The sequence below is a fragment of the Chlamydotis macqueenii genome, chromosome 1 (assembly GCF_036417535.1).
Source record: "Chlamydotis macqueenii isolate bChlMac1 chromosome 1, bChlMac1.mat, whole genome shotgun sequence".
NCBI classification, from domain to species: Eukaryota; Metazoa; Chordata; class Aves; order Otidiformes; family Otididae; genus Chlamydotis; species Chlamydotis macqueenii.
Window position 1 is genome coordinate 49,995,514 of NC_141556.1, and position 26,069 is coordinate 50,021,582.

The following is a 26,069-nucleotide window of genomic DNA, read 5'->3' on the forward strand; positions in this document are numbered from 1 at the left end:
CCTGCGTGGAAGGAGCAGGATGAGGGAGAAACACTTGAGTGCAGCTTGCAAAAACAAAGTGACTTTGTCCCAAAACAAAAAGCTCTATTGCATGACAGTTTAGGTGAAAGCCTCTAGCAGCTGCCAAGAAAGTGACTGCCTGCAGCAAACGGCGTGTGCTGGAGCTGCCCTTTGATAGCACGCCCCTTGGCTGGAACTGGGCACTTGGGGCCTGCGTAAAACGCCTTTTCTGGCATGGGACAGGGAAACCGGGGCTGGTAGATACAGACACTGCTAGCCATAAAGTAGAAGTCTTGCATGGACGGGTGGGTTTGGTTGTGTTTCTCAAAGCTGCTGCAGTGTGGGTACTTTGTAGAAAAAAAAAAAAAAAAAAAAGAAGTGTTAAAACTAGAGGGGCTTTCCTTCTAAAGGATGCATTTTACTGCTCTTGAATTGGAGAAAGCAGGATTCAAAGTCACAGGTCTCCTGTTTAAAAATGTCAGCTTATGTGTTGATGGTAAAGTTTCTTTGGAGTTTTGTACTTCACGTTTTGGCTTAAAAATACCACTTCACTAGAAAGATCCCGGTTTTCCTTTTTTTTTGTGGCAGATTTTTTTTTTAAAAAGGGAAATAAACTTGGTGCTAAGTACCAACTGTAAAGTATATCCCTGGGGACCTACTCTTCTCTTCAGGTTCTAGCTTGTGAAATAACAAAGCAGTTCTAGCCTGAGCTTCGTGAAAGCTGCTGTGTAGCAACTTGGCTTGCAAGGGAGCAGGCATTTCAAGGGTAAGTACAACTGTAACTTTTCAAAGAGGAGGCCAAAATAGGGCATCTGGGGAGGGAGGTAAAGTTGCTGTTATAGTGAGAAAACTGCTGTTGTGTCTTCCAACTTCATTGTGTCATGTTACCTTCAGTATATCAAAATAACACCCATATTACATTAAAAGTACAAAACCAGAGTATGAGTTATCACGGAAACTTAATGATGTGGTGTGTAAACATGACTGCGATTTCTTCATTTGATTTCTACAGGGGGTGTTTGGAAGTACAGGAGCTTTGCCAAATCCTACTTATTTCAAATATTTTCCTTACAGAAAGGAAGAATAGAGTTAGGCTTTTTATAGTTAATTATTTGCCAGGATTTTGCACTTCCAACTTGTTGGTACTCAGCATTCCATCATCTATCAGCTGTCCACAAACAAAGGCAAGCAGTATATTTTCTTAAGTAAGTCCATTCACAAAATAATGCTTCCGCCAACTGGTTTTATGAAGGTGTGTTTGGAGATCATTAACTTGAGAACAGCATAGCATGCTTTGAAATGATGTTATTTTTATATGCATTTTTTTCCATAGTATGGGGGTTTTTTTTCTACATGGATTCAGAGGCAGTTCTGATTTTACAAATTGAAATGTTTTGAGTAAATGAAAAAAAATAATCAGACAACTGTGCTGTGACTCTTTCTGGATTTTTGGTTTGTGTTTTTTGTCATAGCAGCCACCCAACTCTTGCAGCTAAGGTTAAGTCATGGATTTTTAGCTTTGTTTTTATACAGATGCCAACTTCTCTCCTGTTTTGCAAAGCTGGAGTGCTTTTTTTTTTAAAAAAAAAAAAAAAAGCTGCATAGACTAGTCAGCAGTTAAGAGTATGCCTAGTTGTTTCTGAGTTTTAGATGTCTGCTTCCACAGTTTTTGAAGTTACCATTTTTTTCCTCAATAAGGCCAAACCTCCAAATCCCTTAAATCGGCAAAAGCTGTAAAGAAGCCTGATTTACCACTAGATAAAAGCGAAGACACTTAATCCCACTGCATGCTGTCTGGATGCATAGATCTGTTACAACGTGGGACTGGTATTGGTTTTCAGTTTAAGAATGGGCTACTTTGACCTGTGTGATGTGTCTGAGTGCACTCTCAGCAAGTTTGCAGATGACAGAAAGTGGGGAGGAGGGGCTGGAAGACCAGCTGGGGGCCACTGCCACCCAGAGAGCTGGGCAGGCTGGAGAAATGGATCAACAGGAACCCCATGCAGAAAGGGAAATGCCACGTCCTGCACCTGGGCAGGAATAACCCCTGGCACCAGTACAGGCAGGGAAGAAGCAGGACCTCAGAGAAGGTCCTGGGGGACAAGCTGACCATGAGCCAGGAATGTGCCCTTATGGCAAAGCAGGCCAACAGCTGCCAGGGCTGTGTTAGGCAGAGCATCGCCAGCAGGTCAAGGGAGGTGATCCTTACTCTCTGCTCAGCCCTAGTGAGACGCAGCTGCAGCGCTGGGTCCCATGTTGCATTTCCCAGCACAAGATATGGACTTACTGGGCTAAGTCCAGCAAAGGGCCATGAAAATGATGAAAGGGCTTGGAACGTCTGACATGAGGAGAGGCTGAGGGAGCTGGGAGCATTCAGCCTGGAGAAGGGAAGCTCAGGAGGATCTTATCCTTGTCTATAAGCACCTGGAGTGGGGGGTGGGGGGGGGAACTAAGGAAGATGGAGTCAGGCTCCTCTCAGTGGAGTCCCATGACAGGACAAAAAGAAATAAATAGACAAAAACCGAAACAGAGGAGGTTCCATTGAGACAGAAGAAACTATTGTTACTATGAGGTTCATCGAGCACTAGCACAGGCTGCCTGGAGAGGTTGTGGTGTCTCCATCCTTGGTGCTATTAAAAACCCATGCTTTCACATGATTAGTGTTTCATGCAAGTAGCTTAGCTATGAGACCAGCTCCCTGCTGGTAAAGGAAGGAGCTCTGAAACAATGAGGGGGTGTGCCTGGGTCTCTGTGGATGCAACAGGCTGCTCAACTGTACCCATTGCTGATACAGGTGCCGAGTTGCTGGACTCTTACCTTTACTGCTCTGCAGAACTCCTGCCAGCGAGTTATGGAACCCCAACCCCAGGAACAGCTGCTGCCAAAACAAATGGGTGGCTGTTGCTCAGATAGCTGCCTGGGTTCCTTATGGCCTACAGCACCATGTAGGCTTCTGCACTGCCTATGGTATTTCTGCTGATCTTGTCACTGGTCATGAACCTTGCCACTTCCTCGGCTCCAGTTAGAGCTCTATTTTAAATACTTAGTTACTAGAGTGAAACCAGGCAGAATATAAGCACATAGATTCATGCTGTGCTTGAGCCTTACTCTAAATAAAGGATGCAGAGCTAGCACCATGAACCAGCAAGTATTAAGAACAAAAGCAGAACCTGTTGAGAAATGCACCTGAATTGGCTCCAGGAGGAGCTCCTGGACTGCAGTAATCATCTCTGTCCTTCCCACTGCTTAGATCAGGACCATGACTCTATGTTTGAGTGTGTCCTTTCTCCTTCCCTTCCCTTGTTTTACGCAGGAGAGCACCAAGGGGCCGGCAGTGGAATTTGCTTTTGCTAAGCCCATGATGTCTTTTAGAAAAAGCCTTGAGGCTTAGTAATGCTTGCTACAGTGAGAGGAAAGGCGGGGAACAGCCGTAAGAACAGCCTAGGCAATCCTTCCAGAAAAAAAAAGTCAGGATAAGAATCTTTCTAAGGGGCTTGAGTATCTGCTTAATAGTGATGATGGAGGCTGAAGAACATAGCTTTCTACAAGTCCCAAGATAACACTCTTCCACTAATGCTTGAGTCTCTTGGGACTCCTACATTATCTGGTTGAGACACTCTTGAAAGAAAAAGTATCAGAAGTCTGAAAGACACTTAGCACAACTTCTCCCCCTTTCTATTCCCCTGAACTATCTATAAGTAGAAAAAGTGTTTAAATTACATTAGTTTTCCCATCAGAAAGGACAGCAGAGAATAAAAGTATTTGAAAGACCGCACAGCCATAAAACAAGCTTCACTTTAGCAGGTGGCCCTTGGCTTAAAAAAAAAAAAAAAAGAAAAAACACAAGATGAAGGGGAAAAAAATCCCCAAAACTTAGATGGAAATGGTAGGAAAACTCATTAATAAAACCAGCTGCTAAATCAGTGACCAAAACAGTCATATAGTTAGTGCCTTAACCCATGTTAGACGAAGTTTAAAAATAATTAAAAAAAAAAAAAAAAAAAGATAATGTAGGAACTAATTCCAGCACACGCATGATTTTTCTGTCCACATCAAGGCATTTTATTGAGGTATAAACTTTGCAGAAGATGAGGTAATAATTTGCATAGGACTTATGCAAAATAACTTCACAATTAATATTTACTTGGCATTAACTACTGTATATGTGGAGAACGACTGACAATTCCTCCTGAAGGCACAGTTCTGTTAATGCTAGTGGTAGGACGGCAGAGAAGGTACAGCAGTTGTAGGCAATGAAACCAGTTAGGTTGAAAATGCTTTCATACAAATTTTACAGCTTCTTTCCAGTGATTTGTGTTGGAGATTAATGAAACAGACAATACTTGCTGCGATTTAAATTACGCTTGTCCAACGCATTAAAGAGGGTCCTAACATTCTTGTAGCAATGACACTGTGGTGGGTGAGTGTGGGTTTGGTTTTTTTAAAAGAAAGTTTTTAAAGTTATTGGAATAAAAAGCCCCTGGTTATCAAAGTTAGTACTTTGAATTTGGCACTTGAGTTGTCAGGCTTGTTAAGGCTAAAACATGGAAGTCTTGGTAAAAATACATTCTTGTGCTATTAAACGCTGCTCTTACATACTTATATGAAAATAAGTACATGCTCTGTTTCCTCAATTTCAGATTTTTTAAAAATGTATCAACATATCTTTAGTGTAGTTCCCTTGAAGCTTGCAAAATAATTTCACTTTAATCATGAAGAATAGACAGAAAGTTTGCTACGAAAAGTTCAGTTACTGTTTGACATGTAAAACATTCCTTGCTGGTGAATGTTAATATTCTAAGGCCTAGTAGCAGTTCCTGCACAGTAAGAACCATATCATTAGAACTATACTATAAAATGTACACAAGCATATATAGAAAATTAACCAGAGAAACATCAGTTGCCCATTGAAAGTAATTTTTCTAAACCAATTCAAAAAGATTATCAAAATACAAAACCAGCTTAAAAAAACAGCCTGAGGTAAGAGTTAAATGCAAATAGCAATCTTTTTCTTAAAAAAATAGCTGTATTGAAATTCTAGGTACTTAAAAAGTTACTTACTGTCAATAAAAACTTTTACTAACCATTATAAAGAGTACTTTATCTAATACAAAAGTATATAAACATTGTACACAGATGCAAAGTAAAAAAAGTACAATACTGTACTTTCATTTAAAAATATATAATTATGACAATTCAGACTTTTACCATACCCACAGTTAACTGGCTTTGGATTAGCTGCTGCTGTTGTCCATAGAACAGTCAGCTAATTCTGGGTGCTGCTGACTTTCAGCTGTGCTAGGACATGGTACCTTGCCGTGTCCATTTGCCTGAGTAAGTCGTTGGCTGTAAAACAAAATGTAAGCTTGAGCCTTGCATACTTCTTCCATAGTGCACATGTTGAGTTTCGAATCATTGCAGTGTACCCAAAATCCTGCAGTGAGGAAATACACCCCAAAAAAAAGTAATCAGGACACTGATTTTAATTATTAGTTAGTGAGTCTCATTTAACAAATTGTGTAGAAACAGTATACGGTTTCAGTTGATCTAGTATATTTGCCTCTACATTTCAAAAGCCCAGCTTAGCTTTCTCAGATTTATGAGAGTTTATAGCCAGAGCATGTTTAACAACAAGCAAGTACAAAAATTAAACTGTTTTGGTCTACAGAGCTGCAATTCTCATTCCAAGCAGTGAAGTTACAGGTGACTCCCTTTTGCATTTAAGAAAAAAAGACAGTAAGCTTATCTACTTAGAATTACAAACACCCCTTTCTCCCACAGTCCTTATTTCACAGCTCGTTCCTACCTCCTTCGGAATTGTAGCAGTAGGCAGTGTAGTGCCCTGAGCCAAATCCTTTCCCGTGATGCATCACCACAGCAGACAACTCGTAGATAAAGCAGTCAGGTAGGAGAGACTTGAGGGATTCTCTGCAGCAGTAAGGTTCCATGTTCAGCATTTGATCAAAATTAACATGTACGCCAATCTTCTCACGATGATTGCGTCCTGACCACCTGTCAAATTAAAGTTACATTCTTTCAAAGAAAGAACGCAGCATTCTGAATTATGTTTTAACATTGCAGGTGTTATCTCCACTATTGTCTTTGTGCACAAAAATAAATGCTAATTTGCACACTTCTTCTAGGCTTCCTCTTTCACTTCTCCTTTATTTCAAAGCCTTTTGAAATGTGTTTATGGTACTTACTATTCTCACCTTCTGAAATATCCATCTTAAGACCTGTCTAACAGTGAGTTGGAAGTACTTTGCACGTATTCTACCTCACTGGTATTTCTCTTTTTTTCTATCTCATTTTCTACTACAATCCTTTGTATTTGGGACAAACTCTGTACTCATCCGTGGACTAAGTTCACAGAGATGCACTTCCTTACCCTTAGGCTAATGGATTAATGTGCTTGGTTTGAGAGACTTGCACTGAATACAGTCTCAGTTTGTACATGAGTGAATATGAGCATTTACTCCATCTGAAGAGAACATAACCCAAGATTAACTTTTACCACCAGAGATCACAGCCAGGTTAGTAGGTTTTGACTGAAAAGAGGAATTACATAATTTTCATATTAAAGTAGCAAGTAGTTGGAATCCCAAAGGTCCCTTCTCTATTTATAGCATATCTTATCAATGTTTAAATTCAACAAGAAAACAAAGTTTCTAATAACTATTCCTCATCATACTAGTAAAGGGAAACGAAACTGATGCTGAAAAACATTGATGCCAAACAATGGAAGAGCAGAACTGAACCCGTCAGTTTGCAAACACTGTTTGTTGTGTTTGTTTACTTACCTAAACCGTTTGAGGTGTAATCTGAGGACCTGAGGTAGTCGACACACCATAAGCTGCTTCTGAGCTTCTGTGAGTATAACTGGTTTAGAAGAAAACTTCCTTCGTTTTGCTGAGGCCAAACACAGTCACACAATACAAATCACAGTAACAGCCTTGTATTTCAGTCTAAGATTTATCCACCAAATTTGTATGGACTTTTGCAAGCATTATTTTATGATGACAGTATCAAATACTTGTGGTCACTTAGGTTAGTCACCTTAACTTAAAAAGCTGATGGGTTTTTCAGCTGGGAGTATCAGAATCCCCAGTAGTGTGTGATCAGACTTTATCTAAGAGAAGCATCACACTTTAAAACACCCTTTGAATAATTCCATCTTCTAGACGATGAGTAATAGCTGTGAAGTGACCACACCAGGACTTTGTTTACAACATACTTTAAAAACTTTTAGTATTTTTTCCACACTTTCACGGACAGTTTACTTTATATTTTACACAAAGAATGTACGCATGAGTACATACTGCCTTTACTCACTGTTGCACTGATCACATGCATATATCCTTCCTTCCAAAGCTTCAGTTTCTGTAAACTTGGCCAGCATTTCTGTCAGCAGACATGGATACTGAGACGACATCTCCTTGCCATTGCAGTGATACCTCTCAGGAAACTCCAGGGACAGGTCCCAGAAAGGTTCTATGGTATTTGATTTGTTGTCACAGGCAAGACATGTAACCTGTAAAACAATATTTCACCAGTTGCTTACACTTAAAAACTTACTTTGCTAAAAGTGTACCATAATATAGCTCCAAAAAAAAAAAAAAAAAATTTCTGAGAGATAACTGACGCAACCAAAGACAAGACACAGTCATTTAACAAAAGAAATTATACGCCTAATTTATTTTCTCGGAAGCAGCAAGTCCAATACTGTTCTCACAAACAGGTAAGCGTTCTTATGTTTTACTGAGAAACAAAAGTAGTGTCAAAATAGTCTGTGACTGTCCAAGTGAAAGCAGCTGGTGGAGTCTCGGGAGTCTTTTCTCCAAAAAGAAACCCTCCAAAAGGAAAATTTACATAAAAGAGAGAAATTATAGTTTAGGTTAATTAAAAAACAAACAAACAAACAAAAAAAACCACAAACAAACAAAAAAACCCAACACAAACAAAAAACCAACAGCTGGGGATTTTAAAGTCATATCCTTCTTACTTTGTAAGTCTTCCAGGGAAGCCTGGATTAGGAAGCACACTTCTTCAAAGAAAAATTAACAGGTAAAAATAATTTATTTCTTCTTTCAGTAAGTGGATCCATCGTCACACTAGGGAAAGGACAAGCAGTAAGAGAACATAAATAAAATGTCAAGAAGTTAAGTGAGTCAACCCGGAAAATGCAGATAATACAGCAGGGGACATTTAATTTATGATAACGTTCAATATTTAGGAAAGTAAGTTAAAAGCAGTAGCTTTTCTACACTGGAATGGCAACACATTAGGTGTTGATTTGCAATGCAGTCTAAAAGCCAGCTCAAGCTGTTTACAGAAGAGTGTCACATCATTTTAGTCTTCCTCCAAAGGACCTCCACCCTTTCACGATGCATGCGGATGAATAACTTCTATTAGCAGCGGAACCTACACAGTAGTGAAACTCCATTTAGACTGTAACAAGCATAGTTCATAAAGGCTAGAAAGAAATAGCAGTAAACATCAAGTGTATGTGTGAGACTAAAGATATGTTCACCTTGGTATGTTCAATGCAACAAAGTACAACACAATCCTGAAGAGTTTTCTACTCTTAATGTATTTATAGGCTTCTAAGTTGCTGCTGACCACTAACTCAAGCAGCTCTAATCTCACTACTGTAGAAAAGACGCATTCTGAAAATAAGTTGAATTTTAATTGGGCTCAGATAGATAGCTTTGACAGAACTTCCCTAAGCATCCAACATGTTCCCACCCCCTTCCCCAACAATTAAACTTTGCCCAAAAAAGATTAAAGGAACTACAACTTGTCATATAGGACCGACTGTCAAGATACAGTTATTTATCAGCTCAGAATAACAGCCAGGTGTGATGAGAAACCACCATTCATGCTTTACAGGAAACAGAGTATCAAATATCTCCCTAAGTTTGCACCACAAGGGTAAGTAATCACCAAATTAAATCTCTATAAGCATGCTTTCTATTTAGGAAAATACCACAAGTTGTTTGGAACAACTAATACAAAGACGTAGTAATAAAGGAATGAAAATCCACGAGGGATCCAAATATTGTTATTTCCCAGGCACGCCTTTGTGTTGCTGTTCTACATAAACTCAGTGTAGTTCTCTTCAGTTACGTTAGTAAGCCTACATAAATGTAAAAACACACTCACTTTTTACAAGATCTCCTTTATTTTCCTCTGAACGTTTGCTATTATGTAATTATTCATCCTGCTTCGTCTGTTATTTCATGATCATTTATATAAGGACAGATCTGTCACCTTACGGCACCTCCCTCCTAGGTGTTCTTGTGAGTACTTATTTAATACACTCACTAGCTACCACAGCTTATATACAACCTATGCATTAGCTACCTAACGCACATGGGTGTTTGTGTACCGGCACACCTGTTCAGCAGTGGAGTTAGGAAAGCTGTTAGGTGCTTTAAGTTCTAAGAAGAAAATGCCACTGCTTTGTTCCTAGAAAACAAAACTTCGAACTTACATGGCAGAAAAAAGGAGAATCTTCTGTTTTAATTTACACTGACAGGAGCTTCTTTTGTTAAGTGCTAACATCTGGCAACGTTTCAAAGCCACAAACTATTAGTAATTCAGAGGTGGAATCTAGACTTGGAGACAAAATGATATGTTTGGCCACAGTTCAAGCTAACTCAGGCATAAACACAGAATGACTAATAGATTTCTGCTGTACAAATGGGTGATTTTGTTGGGCCAAAAGTTTATTTAATTGACAAGTTACTTAAGAATTTTTTTGCACATGAATGCACGCTGAAGATTAATGAGCTCAAGATGAAGTACATACATGAACTCAGTACAGATAATCTTAACAAGTTCTGAGGTTTTAAATTTAGTGTGTAATATTAACAATTTAGGTTATTTTAAAATCCTCTTTCTCAACTAGTTAATAAGTACTATCCTAAATAAAGAGAAAAAAAATTCAGCTTCCAATTTTTGCCCCTCAAAAAACCAAAAAAGATAAACTGATGCAATAGTGTTGCTTCTCATCTTGTCACGCAACTGTGAGCAAAGCTGATTTATGTTGACAAAATCCTGTACTGAAACAGAGTTGCACTTACTTCCTCAAATGCAAGACACTCTTCCTCATCAGGAGGCTGCAGCAGAGTTAAACTCTTAAGAGTTATCTTGGATTTGCACGCTTGCCAACAGCCAAGTAACCCGACCTACTCGGAGAAGCATACACCAAACCATATCAGCTGCTGTGCGCTAACTGCTCCTGTACACACTCTCACTCAATGGTAAATGAGAGGGAAATCAGGGCTGGAACAAAGGTTGGAAGTATTTTTCTTAGTCAGGCCTGAGCTTACATATTGGATTACTCAACAAGTAGGAGGATCCCTGCCCTTCTGTGGAATCCATCTGCACCGGCCTGTCCATCAGCACAGGCTTCACAACGCTCCCATCACTTCTCCCTGACTCCTTCATCTCACGTTCCACTACCATTCAGCAGTAAAACCCAGATTTTATTTTTTCATTAAAAGCACTGAAATTGTATAAACTGCTCAAAAGTTGGTGGAACAAGATGTGAAGTTTTTACAAAAAAACCCAAAACAAACAAAAACCCCAAACATTAACTAAAAGAGCTGGCAAAAACTTCCTGTATCTGTCCAGTGTAACTTTCTATGGTATCAGTATGCATGACAGTAACAGTGACATGCATCTTTTTATGACTATATTTTACAAATTCAGAGTTTGATTTCACCTCCCCATTATATTCCATAATTGCTATTTTAGGAAGCCTTAATGCTGTCATTTATAACAAAGCTACATGAGAAGTTTACATTAGAGCAAAGAAAGTAAATTACTGTTTTTAGCTAGTCTGAAAACTCTACCTTACGTTCTGCCCTGACCCCCCCCCTCATGCCTTGAAACACGGGTACTATATACAATTGTTTGGTTAAAGCTCAGTATTCAATCATGGGGCAAAGGCCAGACTAAAAAGAGCTGGATCAAGTTGCTTGATTCAAGCTAAGCATGGAGGCCGCTCAGACAAGCATCATTGTGCCCACAAGAATTTGACGGACAGCCACTGCCCCAGATGGCATTCAGCCTAAATGCAGCCAAAGAAAATAGTTAACGTATTGCTACAGAAGAAGCCAACTCCATCATCAACTGTTTTGCCTATGTTCCCTGCACATGCATGGAAGAAAGACAATGTCTTTCTCTGCTCTATTTTTTTTTGTTGTTTTTAAGAAAAGTAAGACAGCCAATCCCATTTTTGTGCTTTCACTACTACTTAAGTTTTCACTATATGAGACATACCTAGAAAAAGCAGTAATTGAATTTTTCTGCAGCAAAGTAACCAAACTAGAAGGGAATTTCTAGGATGCTGCTATAATATGGAATTCCACATGATAGTCCATACTGTATTTCTTCTGTTATAAAAATAACTAAGCTTTGTATTGATGAGCATGCATCATCATCAAAATGATCTGTATCTATTTAACAGAATAACATAAGCATAACCACAGCAAACCATGGTCTGTGATTCAATGGCTTCCTACAGATTAACTTAAAATGTCACCTTCATCTCTTTGGAAAGCGAGTTGACAACCATTTTGCGATTCAGGCAACACATAAAAGCACAGAGACAAATATGGGAATATAGAAACCAGCATACAGGTCATGGGTGGTCCAAGTGCAAATCCTACTATTATGTACCTGAAGTTCTCACAGTTTTTAACAGCCTGTTCAGTGTGAGAGTTAATACGCAGCACTGTATGACAGTCACCCGCAGCATTCTCCCTTAAACTTTAACTCACAGCACAATACCTAAAACTGAAGGGCTTCAAACAACCAAATAATTGCACATTTCCACTTCTCTCAGCCAATCTATCCTGAAACACACCAGTTGAGCCAGTAAATGAAGCAAGGCTTGCACTTAAAACTTTAAACATAATTCATATACTATGTTGGTTAGAACCTACTTCACTCGCTGCGTCTGAGCACTGCACACTGGTATTCTGACAGGCTGAGCAGGGCCAGGAGGAGGCATTTTGCTCAGATTCCATCTTAAACATGATCAGTAAGTAATCTAACTGTTTGAGTTTTTTTTTTAAAGTATACCTAGAGACATCAAAAGCTAGTTCTTAGTAGGCAGTGCTATAAGGAATTATGATGAATTATCAGGGAAAAACCTCATAGCCCAAGACAGTGTAATTAATCACAGCTCTGCTGGAGAGAAAACTCATTACTAAACCCTCATAGCCACTGTCTTCACTTTCACTGCTGGTCTGGTGTTGCTGTAATGGAAACCAAGGCAAAGAGCTTTACGTAAGGCACCAGATTAAAAATCAGTGGAATCCTCACAGGAGACTTTCAAAACCCACCCCAAACAAAACAGTTTCTAAAGGATTCCTCACCACTCTGAAAAGATGTTAAAATTACATTGGCTAGGTATTTCTTTGATCATTTACATGAAATTTTAATTTAATCAACAGCACTCTACAAAGAAATCAACAACTACTTACTACTTTGCAACATGTGCTAGTTCAATAAAAAACTGCATTCATAATTCAACATTAATTTTCTTTCTTGAATTATGTAGCCAAACAGCTTTCACATAAATCAGCACAAACCTTATTTTTTCTTCTTCCTTACTGGGCCTTTCTTAGCCACAGAAAATATTGATTGTCCTTCTTCTGCTTTCCTAGAAGTAGAAACTATCCCTGATTAAACTGAAAGAACAGAATGAGCTGGCTGATGGCATTGTAAGGCCGTCCTCCATCTTTTAAAGGTCCTGGCAAGGTCATGGCGATCAGGGGAGGTTTTTGAGGGCAGGAAGAAAGCAAGTCACCCCTGTCTTCAAGAAGGAGGATCTGGGGAACTACAAACCAATCAGTGTCACCTGGATCTGTGGGAAGGCTGATGGAGCAAATAATCCTGGAAACCACTTCCAAAGATACTAAGGGTAAGATGATGATTCGGAGCAGACACCATGGATTTATGATGGGAAAGTCATGCTTGACCAACCTGATAGCCTTCTTCCTACAATGCGATGACATCTCATTGGTACTGATGGACATCAGTGGTACAGATAACCAGTGGATGAGTGGAAAAGAGTGGATGTTGTTTATCTTAAGTGAGGCTTTCAACATTGTATCCCATAACATGCCCACAGAAAACTGACAAAGTGCAGGCTAGATAAACAGACAGTGAGGTGGACTGAAAACTGAATGCACTGCCAGGCTCAAAGCATTGTGGCCAGCGGCATGAAATGCAGATGGAGCCCAGCCACTAGTGGTGTACCCCAGCGGTCAATACTGGGGCCAGTTCTGTTAAACCCTCAGCGAGTTTGCAGATGACACAAAGCTGAGAGAGTGCTGGACAGACCAAAGGGTTGTGCTGCCTTCCAGAGGGACTTGGACAGGCTGGAGAAATGGATCAACAGGAACCCCATGCAGAAAGGGAAATGCCACGTCCTGCACCTGGGCAGGAATAACCACTGGCACCAGTACAGGCAGGGGAGAAGCAGAGCCTCAGAGAAGGTCCTGGGGATCCTGGGGGACAGGCTGACCATGAGCCAGGAATGTGCCCTTATGGCAAAGCAGGCCAACAGCTGCCAGGGCTGTGTTAGGCAGAGCATCGCCAGCAGGTCAAGGGAGGTGATCCTTACTCTCTGCTCAGCCCTAGTGAGACGCAGCTGCAGCGCTGGGTCCCATGTTGCATTTCCCAGCACAAGATATGGACTTACTGGGCTAAGTCCAGCAAAGGGCCATGAAAATGATGAAAGGGCTTGGAACGTCTGACATGAGGAGAGGCTGAGGGAGCTGGGAGCGTTCAGCCTGGAGAAGAGAAGCTCAGGAGGATCTTATCCTTGTCTATAAGCATCTGGGAGGGGTAGTAAGGAAGATGGAGTCAGGCTCTTCTCAGGGGAGTTCAGTGACAGGACAAGAGGAAACAGGCACGAACCGAAATAGAGGAGGTTCCACTGAGACAGAAAAACTATTTTTACCATGAGGATGATCTAGCACTGGCTAAAAATATTCAGAATCTTCTCGTCTGGCTTATAGAAAAATGGGTTGTTTTTCATGGTAATTCTCATGACACGAGGCTTATTTTGAACTTAAAGAAATTTTTAAGGTTTTACCAACACAGTGGCCAAAAAACACAAGATATATGAAACATCCAGTATCTATTTCCCTTAGTAACTAACACTTCTTAGTTCCAGAAAGATACGTACTATATGACTTGAACTGGGAAACAGTTACTCTGGGCAATCCATCTGGGACACATGTGCACTATACTCTAATGTCAAGAGTGCCTCCAAATCAGCTGTATCAATATTAAATATTAATTGAATATTAAAAATCTTTAAAAATGCAGTCTAAAATGGCCCTCTAGATTTCAAGCAATCAGAACCTGTGTACTTAATGTTATCACAAGGGTAAACCAATTTAGTTAAAAAGCTAAACTTCAAGAGGTAAAAGCTACATCTATACGTAAGATTTTGCAAGCATAAATATCTGCAAATTTCCTAGATCTGCTAGGCTAGCAGCCTAGATCAGCTAAATTGTCTAGATTATCTTTCATGAATACTTCATACTAGTTTCCCTGTCCCCCTCCTCCCAGTATAAATGATCTGGACAAAAAAAAATTAATACTGGTATCACTACACACAGAGCTTCTGCTTGTATGATTTCTATGGACATGTGGGACACGATTCTCCCAATGCAGTGCTGAATACATACATTTACTTTGAAAGCCAAAATCTGCTATTTCAAACTCTGTTTTTATTAAAAATACACCTGCTCACTTCCTTGCTTAATATGGACAAAACTTGAAATACAGATAATTTCAAAATTGTTGCATACTGTGCTATTTAGCTGGGAACTTTTAAAAACGAAGGCCAAAAAACTTAAGGGAGATGATGGCTAACCTACTTGAGTTCTTGAAGTGTACTTCACAGATCTGTGGATCAATGAGTCAGTCTACCGCTGGCATTTAAGTTCACAGTGCGGTATTTTCCTCCTTTACCACTGAAGGATCAAGGACAGGAGACAGTGCATATCTTCCACAAGAGTGCAAGCACTGAGGCACTGAAAACAATTGGGATTTTAGTAGACATACTGGCATGTGCTTGCAGTGCTAGGAGCTTGGGAGGGATGACCCACTGCTCTAGTAGATGTGCCTCTCTAAAACTACAAGTTTACAAGATACAGACTCCTTTGCCCAGTAAGTGCTGCAGCACAACTTTCTCCACGCAATCACTGGAGATGACTAGCATGTATAAAGGAAAGAATAGAGGGGAAGGGTTTTGTAGCTATATATCCTACCTTTACTTCCCTTAGATGTATTTGAAGTTTCACAATCTGTACCGCAGAGTAAAAAGCTCTAATCCTAAAAAGAATATTGGAATAAGTCAAGAGGCAATCCACCCATGCTATTCTTTTGGGTACTCATTACCTAATATAGTATTCCATAAAATAGTAAAAGATTTCAAATAGTAGATGAGGAAGACTTACTTTAAATTAGCTGAAAACATAACAAAACAAAACCAACTAACTCAAAGAAAAGGTGCAATTGTCTTGACATCACCTAAAACTTTTTCTAGTTATCAAAAGGTAAGCTGGTAAGATCTCACACACCTCTCCTTTCTTAATCTTATTTCCCAAATTAAACTACAGTGCTGAACCAAGCAGCCATTTCAATAGCAACAGAATGATGGCAAATTTGGGATTATGGCTTCCCTTCAAGTTAAAAAAGAACAGCTAGAAGAGTGAACATGTGAAAGCAATGTGAAACCTAAGTAAACATACAGCTTATCGGCACTGTAAGGGATCCTGTGTCCTGTATCAAGAGTAGTTCATAGTATTCCTGATGTGTGAAGGTCAAGAAGATTGACTTCATTGCAGTTGAGTATCTACAGAATGAAGTATCTTTAACTAATATTTTCAGTACAAAGGGATAATAAGTATAACTACTTTTAGCAATCCTGAAATGGAAGGCAACCACTGCACAGAAACAAGTTTCTCAATTCCCCTTATTCACTGAATTAAGATGTAGCTTATTAAATACTCTAGACTAAAATCCTATCCTGTTTTTAATAAATGCAGCAGGCTACAGTTCCAACTGAGAGAAACTGTAGTGCTGTTACAACTTGTAGGTAGATTAGAAGTTAAGTCTACAAGGACAAAGCATACATTCCTTACTTTTAAGAGCTACCATTGTGAACGATGTGACAACATAGCAAGAAATCTTTCATATTTTTCTTCAGCCCTGCATGCATGATTTCTTGCCTTTTTTGAAAACTTCATTACAGCAGTTTGTGCTAGTTCTGACAAAAGCCTAGTGAAATCATGATGCAGGAATCTTACTGAGGTAAGGAAAGTAACTGCCTAACAGAATTTTTAAAGCTCATCCTTCCATATGCAGACACCAGGGTCTGAACCATTAGGATGACCTGAATAAATATTATCAAGAAGGAAATGTAAATCTTCAGGGGTTACCTTCTGCTTTTAATATTTATCATATTCAAAAGTGCTAGTGAAGACTAAATTGGAACAAAGGAGTGGCAGAAGACAAAGGAAACATTAGGAGGTAAAGCCCTGGATGCTGTCTCCAGGAACTGCCTAATGAGCCAGTGAAAAATTACTACAGAAAACAGCCTCAATACTCTTTTCCTTGTCCCTCTCACTTAAGGCATTCTGAAACTCATCAAGGCTGTATTCTGCACCCAGATTTTGACCAGCTGCGGTAAAAGAGCTGTGTGTTGTACTAATAGAAGTCACAGGATAGCTCACAACTGTTTAATTTCCTTTCAGTCTTACTTGATGACACTTGAGTGAATTCTCACTGTTCCCCTCCCTGGTTTCAGGAAGGTGGGAGGGTTTCTAGTCACAAGCCTCTCCATATAACAAAGCTAAAAACATGTGAAAGCAGTGGTACTACTGAACTAGTGCTTGAGTCTTGAGAGCTTTGGAAATTCTTCCAAAAAACGAATCCTCTAAGAAGGCTTGGAATGCAACCAAGCCTTGTTACAGTATACTTAAGCAATTATTTTACTAACAAAGTTACTATTCTGAAGAGGAATGCGATTTTCAAATAGAAAGCTTCAATGACATAATACACTGGACACTTACATCCGGGCAGCCCTGATACAAGATATGTTAACTACCCCGAGGTACGGAAGTATGCCAGCAGAAATGCTCTTATGCTGCGCCGAATGGCAGATAGGAGATGATCTGGTTTTACTAGTAAGTATAACAGTTTCTAGTAGTTCCGCAAAACCTGATGACCTAAAAGCTAACATATGCTGCAAACAACTCTTTTTTTAAAAAGTCTTGTTACCTTATTTTAAAGCTTATACATATCATGGCAGTAAACAATCCTACCTTAGTCAAAAATCACTTGGACTTCTGGCTTCACATACTAAAACATTAAAGTATCAATCAAATAGTCAGAACAATGGGAACAGTTACGTATTTGTTAATTTGTATTAGACCTCTACTCCTTCACACTACATTTATTAATTAAATGCTTCTGCACTCCCTCAGTAATGCGTGCATACATACTAAAGACCAATTCCAGGGGACCAAGGCTTTATCAACTCCTCTTCCTGCTGCAATGTGGTTAGTTTTCAGATTAATTCAACAGAAACCAGCATTTTTTTCATTCAGCCAGTTCTCAGGCATTTGTACATGCACACAGTTGTGATATGCGTTATAGTAAGTGGACACACTGAAGTACTTAACAGGAAATCGAGAAGAAAAAGAAAAAAAAGAGAGTAATCAGGCAGAAAAAAAAGAAAACAACAACTGTTGCCTCCACAAATCTGGTTCCTGTGTTGACAGAGCCTTCTATATCTTTGTATATTTTAACAGAAAAGTAGTATTCCTGTACATCATCACAGGCATTACTCTGTAGTAATGAATCTCAAATCCAAGCTATTTACTGAAATAATGCCCTGCATAGCATCCATTACCTAATCAGTTTCCACTTAGACGAGATTAACACCTTCCTTAACACCTTTTATCCAGTATCACTATAGTGATAAGCTAGATGCTTAAAATTGTAATCCTTTAGTCCTGCAAATCAGTTGGTGCTTAATAGCAAAGTTAGGTATTTCTTAGTAGTTGTAAAGGTGTGCTTTAAAATACCAAATTTAATACTGTTTTTATCAAGTGACTCTTCTACTTAATGTTTTAGGAGTACTCAAATGACCTTTCTTCTGAAATTATGTGTACAATATATATATATATATATATATCCTCCCCGTCCCTCCTCAGTAGCTATAAAGGTATTAACCTTTGAAGTATAAATCCACATAAATCCCTGATGACAAATCATTACACACCTTAAAAAAAAATAATTATAAAACATACCTGACTTAATAGCTGTCCGTGAAAAATGTTGTTAACCACATTCAAAACCTGTTTTATAAGTTTTCTTTGAGAAGCAGGGATGAGAGCTGGGTATCTGGTCCCTGTAGTCTCCAGTTCCTGCTGCACTTTATCCAAAAGTTCGCAGAGAAATTCCTGAGCATCTTGCTGGGCATATCCTCTGAAGGCTGGAATTAGTCTCCACACAGAATGAAGCATGGCAAAAGGAGACACCAGCGCCCACTTGCCAGACCACATAACTTGGAACAAAGTATGCAGCTCATGACAGAGAGAAATATGCTTTGAACTGGGCTCCCTGGGCTGAATGAGTTCCATATTTCTACTTTTTGATGCTCCTCCACTTAATCCAGAGGATAAACTAGGTCGCCTCACAGAAGATGATCGCTTTACTTTCTCTTGGTTCTCATTCACTTGTAATGTTGAGGCAGCTATTGACAGGTGTTTAGATGAAGATCTGGTTTTACCTTTGGTTGCTGTTGCCAGCAGTTCCTGAGTTTGGTTGAGATCAAGCTTTAAAAAGCATTCTCGAAAAGTAAGTAAGTGACTTAATACCTGCAAGACAGAATTCATATAGCATGTATTTCCCAGGTTTCTCAGTCCCGTTACCCCAGGAGTCACTGTGGGCCTTCGTTTAATTGGAGAGTCACTTACTTTTTTCAATCTTACTTCATCTGAGGTATAAGTTTTTTTCAACTCTGTCACAGATTCCATGTTCTGTGATGTTTTTTGCAGGCTGGGTGCTGTTTCTGAGGACATTCTAATCTGATTTTGTAAACGACTGCTCTTTCTTGGAGGCATCTTTTCCATTTCTTCTTTCAACTCACGCTTTCGTTCTTGTCTTCTCTTTCTAGCTTTGTCCCTTCTTTCCTCTGCTTCTTCCCGACGCCTTTCTTCTTCCAAAATCTTTCTTCCAGTAGGTGTCAACTCAAGCCACGATCTAAATATTTTGCTCAGTAATGCACGTCGTCGGTGCCACAGAGCTGTGAACATGCGATCTTCATTCCGAAGCAAGGCTTGGGCACCACCATGTGAAAGGTAAGAATCATCACCTGTACCCATAGAACGCAAAGTTCTCCCACTTCGAGTAGTACACTCATAGTTTTGACTCTTGATTGCACTTAATGTACTTCGCAACAGTTTTAAATCACCAGTTGTGTTATCATTAAGAACATAATCATCGCAGAGATAGCAGAAAACATATAGCTCATTTACTTCCAATGCCACTGGGTGACTGCTCTCCTGAAAGTGCTTTAGTGCATGTTCTTCAATGTATCTTCCACATGCCACATGGGAGCAGCTGAGGCACGCCCACACAGATTCGGTAGTATTGCAGTCCACGCAATGCCATTTCTGAGGATTCAGAATGGAGTGATCTTGGGCCAGTCGCAGACGTCCTATGTGCTTACACTTATCCATTATTAAAATTGAAATTGCAGAGATATGCTGGCAAAACACACCATCCTAATTATTTTCTGTTCATGATATTTCAATCTGCAACTAAAAAAAAAAGTTATTAAGTTACAGTTCATAAACACCCCACTGTATCATTTTTACAGTTGTCAGTATACCAAACTCATATTGAGGTTAAAATCATGAAATCCATCCAACTAAGTCCCACACAAAGGCAGTCTGTCATGTGGAGCCACAGTCAACATCATCAACAGGAGTTCCACGTTCAGACTAAATGGTCTGAATACCACTGTTTATATTCTCAGTACCTTTTGGCTCAGGACTGAAGCATACTAGCCACACTTTGGACTGGTCTTGTTTTTTTCAAAGGAGCACCAATTTAATTAAAAGACAGTTACAGAGTTCAGACACAAACACAACTTAAAATGGGACACCTTGCCCAGAGAAGCTGTGGATGCCCCACCCCTGGAAGAGTTCAAGGCCAGGTTGGATGGGGCTTTGAGCAACCTGGTTTAGTGGCAGATGTCCTTGCCCACAGCAGGGGGTTGGACTAGATGATCTCTGAAGCCCAGTTCCAACTCAAAACATTCTGTGATTCTGATTCTAAAATCCTCCTATTAATTCTATCCCTAAGCATACCAGTGCAGAAGTGCAAAGTTCACTTTAATTTATTATGTTTACACAGTGCCAACGGTTCAGACACATGAGGCTTTATACCACTCAAATCCTTAATTAAACCACACCTGTAATTAAATCACTGCAACTTTGTGCTTAGGCAAGCCCATTATACCAGTGCTTTCTACAATAATGTATCTTCAATAGGTATATTTTAACGTGTCATCTTAACACCTCTGAAAGACAAAGACTGAACTGGCAAAGTGGAAGTTGATTTCTTCATAGGAGAGGAATACCACCAGATATCTACCTTAGTTGCTGCGAACTCTATATAAAACTGCATTTTGAACAGATTTTTCTAATCTATGTCTTTAAAAAAAAAAAAATTAAAAATTTAGCTAGCACTGGTTTACATCCTTTAGTAAGTTTATGTGATAGCATGTATTTGTTCAAAGCTGCTGTATTTGCTTTCTCCTATAAGGTGCATTTACCCAAAACAAACAGGCAGGTTCTGACTAACAAAAATTAAAGAGACAGCGATTTATTCTTTCTTGATGTTTTTACCATCTTTCTTTCTACTATCTCTAGTTGAGAGATGTCATCTAGAGACAACGCCAGGAAGTGGTATCTGGTCAGGGCTCTTCATGCCCACAATGTCACTGACGAGAAGGGCTAAATAGCACATAGCACCAGTCTCGATACGCACAGTACTTGCCAGAGGAAACCCAAAAGATTATATTACAGCTAATATCCTTGAATGCTAATTCTTACTCATTTTTACAGTTCTGAAATACGCAAGAACAGGTTACTCCGTTTAAAACAGATGTCTAGGTTAGAACAAGCATTAGATTGTGGGAACCCTAATATGCAACGACATGACGCTGTAAGGAAAGGAAACAGGTAAAAAGTTGCAGCTGGATAGGAAAGTAGCTTTATTTTTCATCTGGTACTTAGATAAAAACTGTACATAAAAGACTTAACAAAAAATGGCTTTGACTGGTTAATTGGCCCGTGGTTAGTGCCTTTTAAAACGTTAGAATACAGATACTAGCGTAAGAGCTGCAATAACTCTCTAAGCACACAGGCAGCATCCAGCACTGACATGTTGTGTAGATCTTACTCTGTAATACAGAAAATGCTGAGCCAGCTGTTGTGAAACTAATAAAGTGTACACAGTTTTACATGCCCATATTAATCACTCTCATTCAATTCATTTAAGAGTTGTCTCCAGTCCATGCTAACTGCACTGAAGAATTTTAGGCACCATGACCTCCGGGCACCCATTCAGTAATTCCCAATTTAAGTCCCAGCCATACCATACTACGGGAGTAGTCGATATCCCTTCTGTACTATGGTCAACAGATCACAAAAATAATGGCTTGCTTACTTCTTCAGCTTGCTAGCATCCATAACATTCATTCCTTCTAAAAAGCAGTCTATTCATAGGCTGCTAATGAGATTATCTTACAAACAGTAGTGCATAGGTTTGCTTTTTATACTGTCTTTATAAATAAGACCACTAGCACTATCCCATGTCGTCTCCTAGTCTGACAACCTATTTTCCTCAAAAAACCTGAACTTTTCTAACACCCATAAAATTCACATCTGTTTCAGAGTTGGACTATGCATGTTACTTCTTCCCAAAATATTAAAGTAATACCTATGTAAAGTGTGCTGCAAGAATTAAATATGGTAGACAGGATTTTAAGAGACAAGACTAATCTTTGTGGTTTTGGGCTAGCAGATTTTCCTGCATAACGTATCAGTAACGGTCCTTTCCAGCAGGCCAGAAAAGAACACTAAACCCTGCCTTCCCACAGGGCTGTCGCATACAGCAATGCTGTCAGTCAGAGCAGTCTGAGAGGTCGACCCTTTCTGGTTTTGTTAAAATCACTGTGTAAACACTGTGCCTTATTTTTCCCTCTTCTTAATATTGTATGGTCAGAAAATCTGTTTTTCTCCATTTAAAAAATATTATCATGAGTGAAACTACTTACACGCCTCGATGTAAGCAGATATTGGACTGAAGACAAAAGTAGTCTGCTGATTTCAGGACGATCACCGTGTAAAACCACGGTTGCACAATCAAGCTCTTCATGCAAAAACAACATGATTCTACGAAAGCGCAAGATCAGCGCCTTGAAGAGAAAAACCTAAAGCCTCAGCTCCCCCATCAGCAATCAAGACAGCATGACATTTTCCCACCTACGTCGATGTGTGGAGAAAGGAGACAGGGTGGACAGGGCGGGGGGGTAAGGGGAGGAAACATCTTGACATGGGAGAAGTCTTTCTTTGAAGAAAATGTGAAGAAATCAAAACGCAGAGTTTGGTTAAAAAGACAGAAGTATCTGAAAACACTGCGAAAAAGCCAAAAGTACAAAACTGAGACCAAGAAAACTCAGCTGAAGGTCAAGCAGTACAGCGTGAATGTTTTAAGACGTGGAGCACTGAAGTACTGAGTCTACATCAAGTCACAAAATTTTAAAACTTTACCTTAGTACCAAGGCTCGGCAGGACAGAATAGGTAGGGGAAAAAACAGGAGTGAAGTGACAGAAAATGGCGGAAGAAACCTAAAAAATACTGCCTACTCATTCCCACGCCTACTAGAAAGCTGCAGCTGGAATAAAATAGTACAAGTAAATGCTCCAAGGTTAAAATTCCCTAAAGAAAGTTATTCAGCGCTAGTTTCTGCATTCTTCTCTCCCGAGGTTCAGTTCTGTGCACACACACAAAGAAACTGTGAATTAGTCGACCACCACTTCAGAGATCAAGCCCCCCCGTGTTCTTAGCACAGACCTGAGCTGAAGTAGTAAGCAAAATAACAAGTGCTAACATACAGAGTAGCACTGCTAAAATAATTAAATTGTCTAGGAAAACAGATATACAAGTCTTTTCTTGTGCCAAAGTTTCACAAGCAAGAAACAAAGATATACAGAACAGGATTTTTTTTTCATTGAACCATATTTCAGCCTTATTGATGTGCTTGTTTCTTTCGTTTCACTAAAGAATGGCTGGCAAAATTTCGGGCTAACTCATGAGCTAAAAAAGTACTCGATGTCAAAAACCAACAACTCAGAAGTCAAGAAAAGAGATGTTTTTCTTCCATTTGTGTTACATGTAAACAAGAAATTAAGATGCATTGTCACAGCTGATAAATTTTAAAATTGTAACTCTTAATATAAACAAATGGAAGGGTTTTTTTTCCCCTTACTCACTACTTTCGTAATTAATTGGTTGGCATATAAATGCAGTACACAGTTTTACGAATATATATATACACACACGTGTGTGTGTATGTGTGTGTATGCTCGCGTGTACCATTAATATTCTGGCTTTTAAATCAGATCACAGTTTACCAACTGATTTTCATGAGGCTCAGAGTACTTGTTTAATATCTGAAAAAAAAAAAACCAACCAGGAATAATGAGTACTTGAACTACGGAAAGTTTTAGGTAACAAGTATGCTAACTAGAATGTAGATGTACTGCTTTCTTGAACTTTTTTTTTTTTAAGAAAACAACCCAACAAAACATTGATGTGAATAACTTCAAGCTGTACTGTAGTCCTGCAGGCACAACAGTAAGACTTAAAAATCAAAGCACCACTTAAAAAAAAAAAATTGTAAAATATTTACCATTTTTTAACAAGAAAAACCTCTTGACTCCTTTTTTTTTTGGAGCCACACAGATCGTCATTTAACTTCTTTTTCGCCAGCTAAGAAATGTGTATGCAGCATGCTGCCTAGAAGCAGCCACTCACTCCAGTGCACGGGGCACCGGTACAGCGTTACCTTCGGCGTCCCTTACGGCAAACAGCCGCGCATTTCCTGCCGTTGAGAGTTCAGGGTAAATAAACAGTTCGGACCGAAACACTCTCACAGAAGCATGAAAAACACAGCCATTAGTCCCGATTTACACTTGACAGTTCTTCCCATTTAGAAAAAAAAAAAAAAAAAATAAGCACCTCCGACTGCTCTGACAGCTCCTCGGACAACGCCTGGCTCCCGTTCCGACGGCACCGGGCCGGTAAAGGCGCCCCAGCCAAGCTCACCCACGGCTGGATGCCGGAGTACGAGCCTGCCCGCGGCACTTTCGGTGGGAAGCTCCCGCTCCCCGCCACACGGCGCGACCCTTCCCCGCTCGCCGACGACACGGGGCACGGCCGAGACCCACGAGGCTTGCCCGGCAGCCTGCCCGCCGCCCTCTCCTCCTCCCCCCGGCTCTCCCTCACCTTTCAGACCCCTCCGGGACGGGTACGGGGACCGGGCCCCACGCAGGGACCCGGGGGGCTCCCCGCCACACACCGGTCCCAGGGGAGCCCCGCTCCCCCCGCCAGAGCTGTTGGCACGGTCGCAGCCCCCTGGCCGCCGCGTCCCCACGCCGTGCCTGCCTCGCCCCTCTCCTCAGGTGCCCCTCTGCGGGCATCGCGCCGCCGCTACCGCCCCTTCCACGGGGGAAGAGGTGCCGCCGCTGCCGCCCCCGCTCCCCTCCGTCAGGCACCTGTCCCCCGCGGGGTCCTGCCAGCCGCCCTCCCGCCCCCGCACGCACCCGTCACCCGCCGCTGCCGCCATCTTGAGCGCCCCGAGCCGCCGCCGCCGCCTCGGAGCGGCCCCTCGGCGACGTCAGCGCCGCGCAGAGGCTGCCCCCCCACCCCGCACCCCCTCCCGCCCGACCCTACCCAGCGCGGGAATCCCCGCTCCCTCCTCCCCTCAGCCGCGGCTGCTCGACCACCGGCCCGGAGAGGGCGTCAGGGGGGTCCCGCCGGGAAACAAGCGCCGTCGAGCCGGCGGGGGAGCTCCACTAGACACCCCCCCACACCCAGAACCGTTCCGGGCTGGGCCGCGCCCCCGCCCCGCACCCACCTGCCAAGCGCGGGGCGGAAAGGGCCGATCGCCATGTGCCGGTGGCGGGTCTGTCACCAGATTTGTAGCGGCAACCGAAGTCCTTCCCACGTCTCCTCCCACCTCCCCCGAACTCCCCCGCCCGCCGCCGCCGGCCCGCGGCCGGGCCGGTCCCGCGGGGCCGAGTGCAGGCAGGCGGGTGGGGAGCGGCGGAGGCGCGGCGAGGCCGCTGTCCGGCCACGGCGGCAGGGAGCGGGGCTGAGGCGGGCGGGCGTTTGGAGCCGGTTCCCCAGGGACCGAGGGACTGCCCCTGCCCCCGGCCTGTGCCCGCAGGGCATCTGTGTTCCCTCAGGCGGGTCCGTACCCAGCCGGGACGAAGAAGGGCCTCGGGGTGCCCCGCAGCGAGATTCCCTCATATTTTCCTTCCTACATTTCATTTCGGTCAGAAAAAAAGCCCTCTGTTTGCGTTTCCTGGGGAGGCTGAAAGCCCAGCCCGGCCTCCCTGGTCTCGCCCGGGCTGGCAGGTGCCGCCGGGAGCCATTTCTGGCCTGGCCCCTGCCTGGGGTCTGTCTGCCGAGACACGGGACCTCAGACTCCTTCACCTCTCTCCCTGCGTGTTGTTTGTGGAAACTTCTGCAAGGCCGGTCACACGAAAAGAAAAAAAAAAACAAAACACAAACCTCTTATCAGGCCTCTGTTACCCATCTAGCGAGTATTTTTTCAGTCTCAAGTTTCATTACAGAAACCTAAATAGGCAAAAACTTCTAAAACTCACATCCTGCAGATGTCCTGTTTCATAAATTTGAAGTGTCTTTACACTGATCCTTTTAAAAAC

General features: G+C 41.3%; 1 protein-coding gene across 3 annotated transcripts; it reads right to left on the minus strand.

The window, feature by feature from the left end:
- Window positions 1–4,044: 4,044 nt before the first annotated feature.
- USP44 (ubiquitin specific peptidase 44) lies at window positions 4,045–25,682 on the minus strand. Of its 3 annotated transcripts, none has more exons than XM_086750544.1 (6): window positions 25,599–25,682; window positions 18,351–19,865; window positions 7,333–7,531; window positions 6,801–6,909; window positions 5,807–6,012; window positions 4,045–5,434 (listed from the first exon to the last, which is right to left on the minus strand). In XM_086750544.1, exons 2-6 carry the CDS (start codon window positions 19,782–19,784, stop codon window positions 5,235–5,237), a joined length of 2,148 nt encoding a protein of 715 aa, XP_086606670.1. In that variant the 5' UTR covers window positions 19,785–19,865; window positions 25,599–25,682; the 3' UTR covers window positions 4,045–5,234. The 3 variants fall into 3 exon arrangements, with proteins under 3 accessions (XP_086606670.1, XP_086606677.1, XP_086606659.1); XM_086750551.1 differs by lacking the exon at window positions 25,599–25,682 and adding an exon at window positions 25,256–25,287 and having other exon boundaries at window positions 6,801–6,867; XM_086750533.1 differs by lacking the exon at window positions 25,599–25,682 and adding an exon at window positions 25,256–25,287.
- Between the last annotated feature and the right edge of the window lie 387 nt (window positions 25,683–26,069).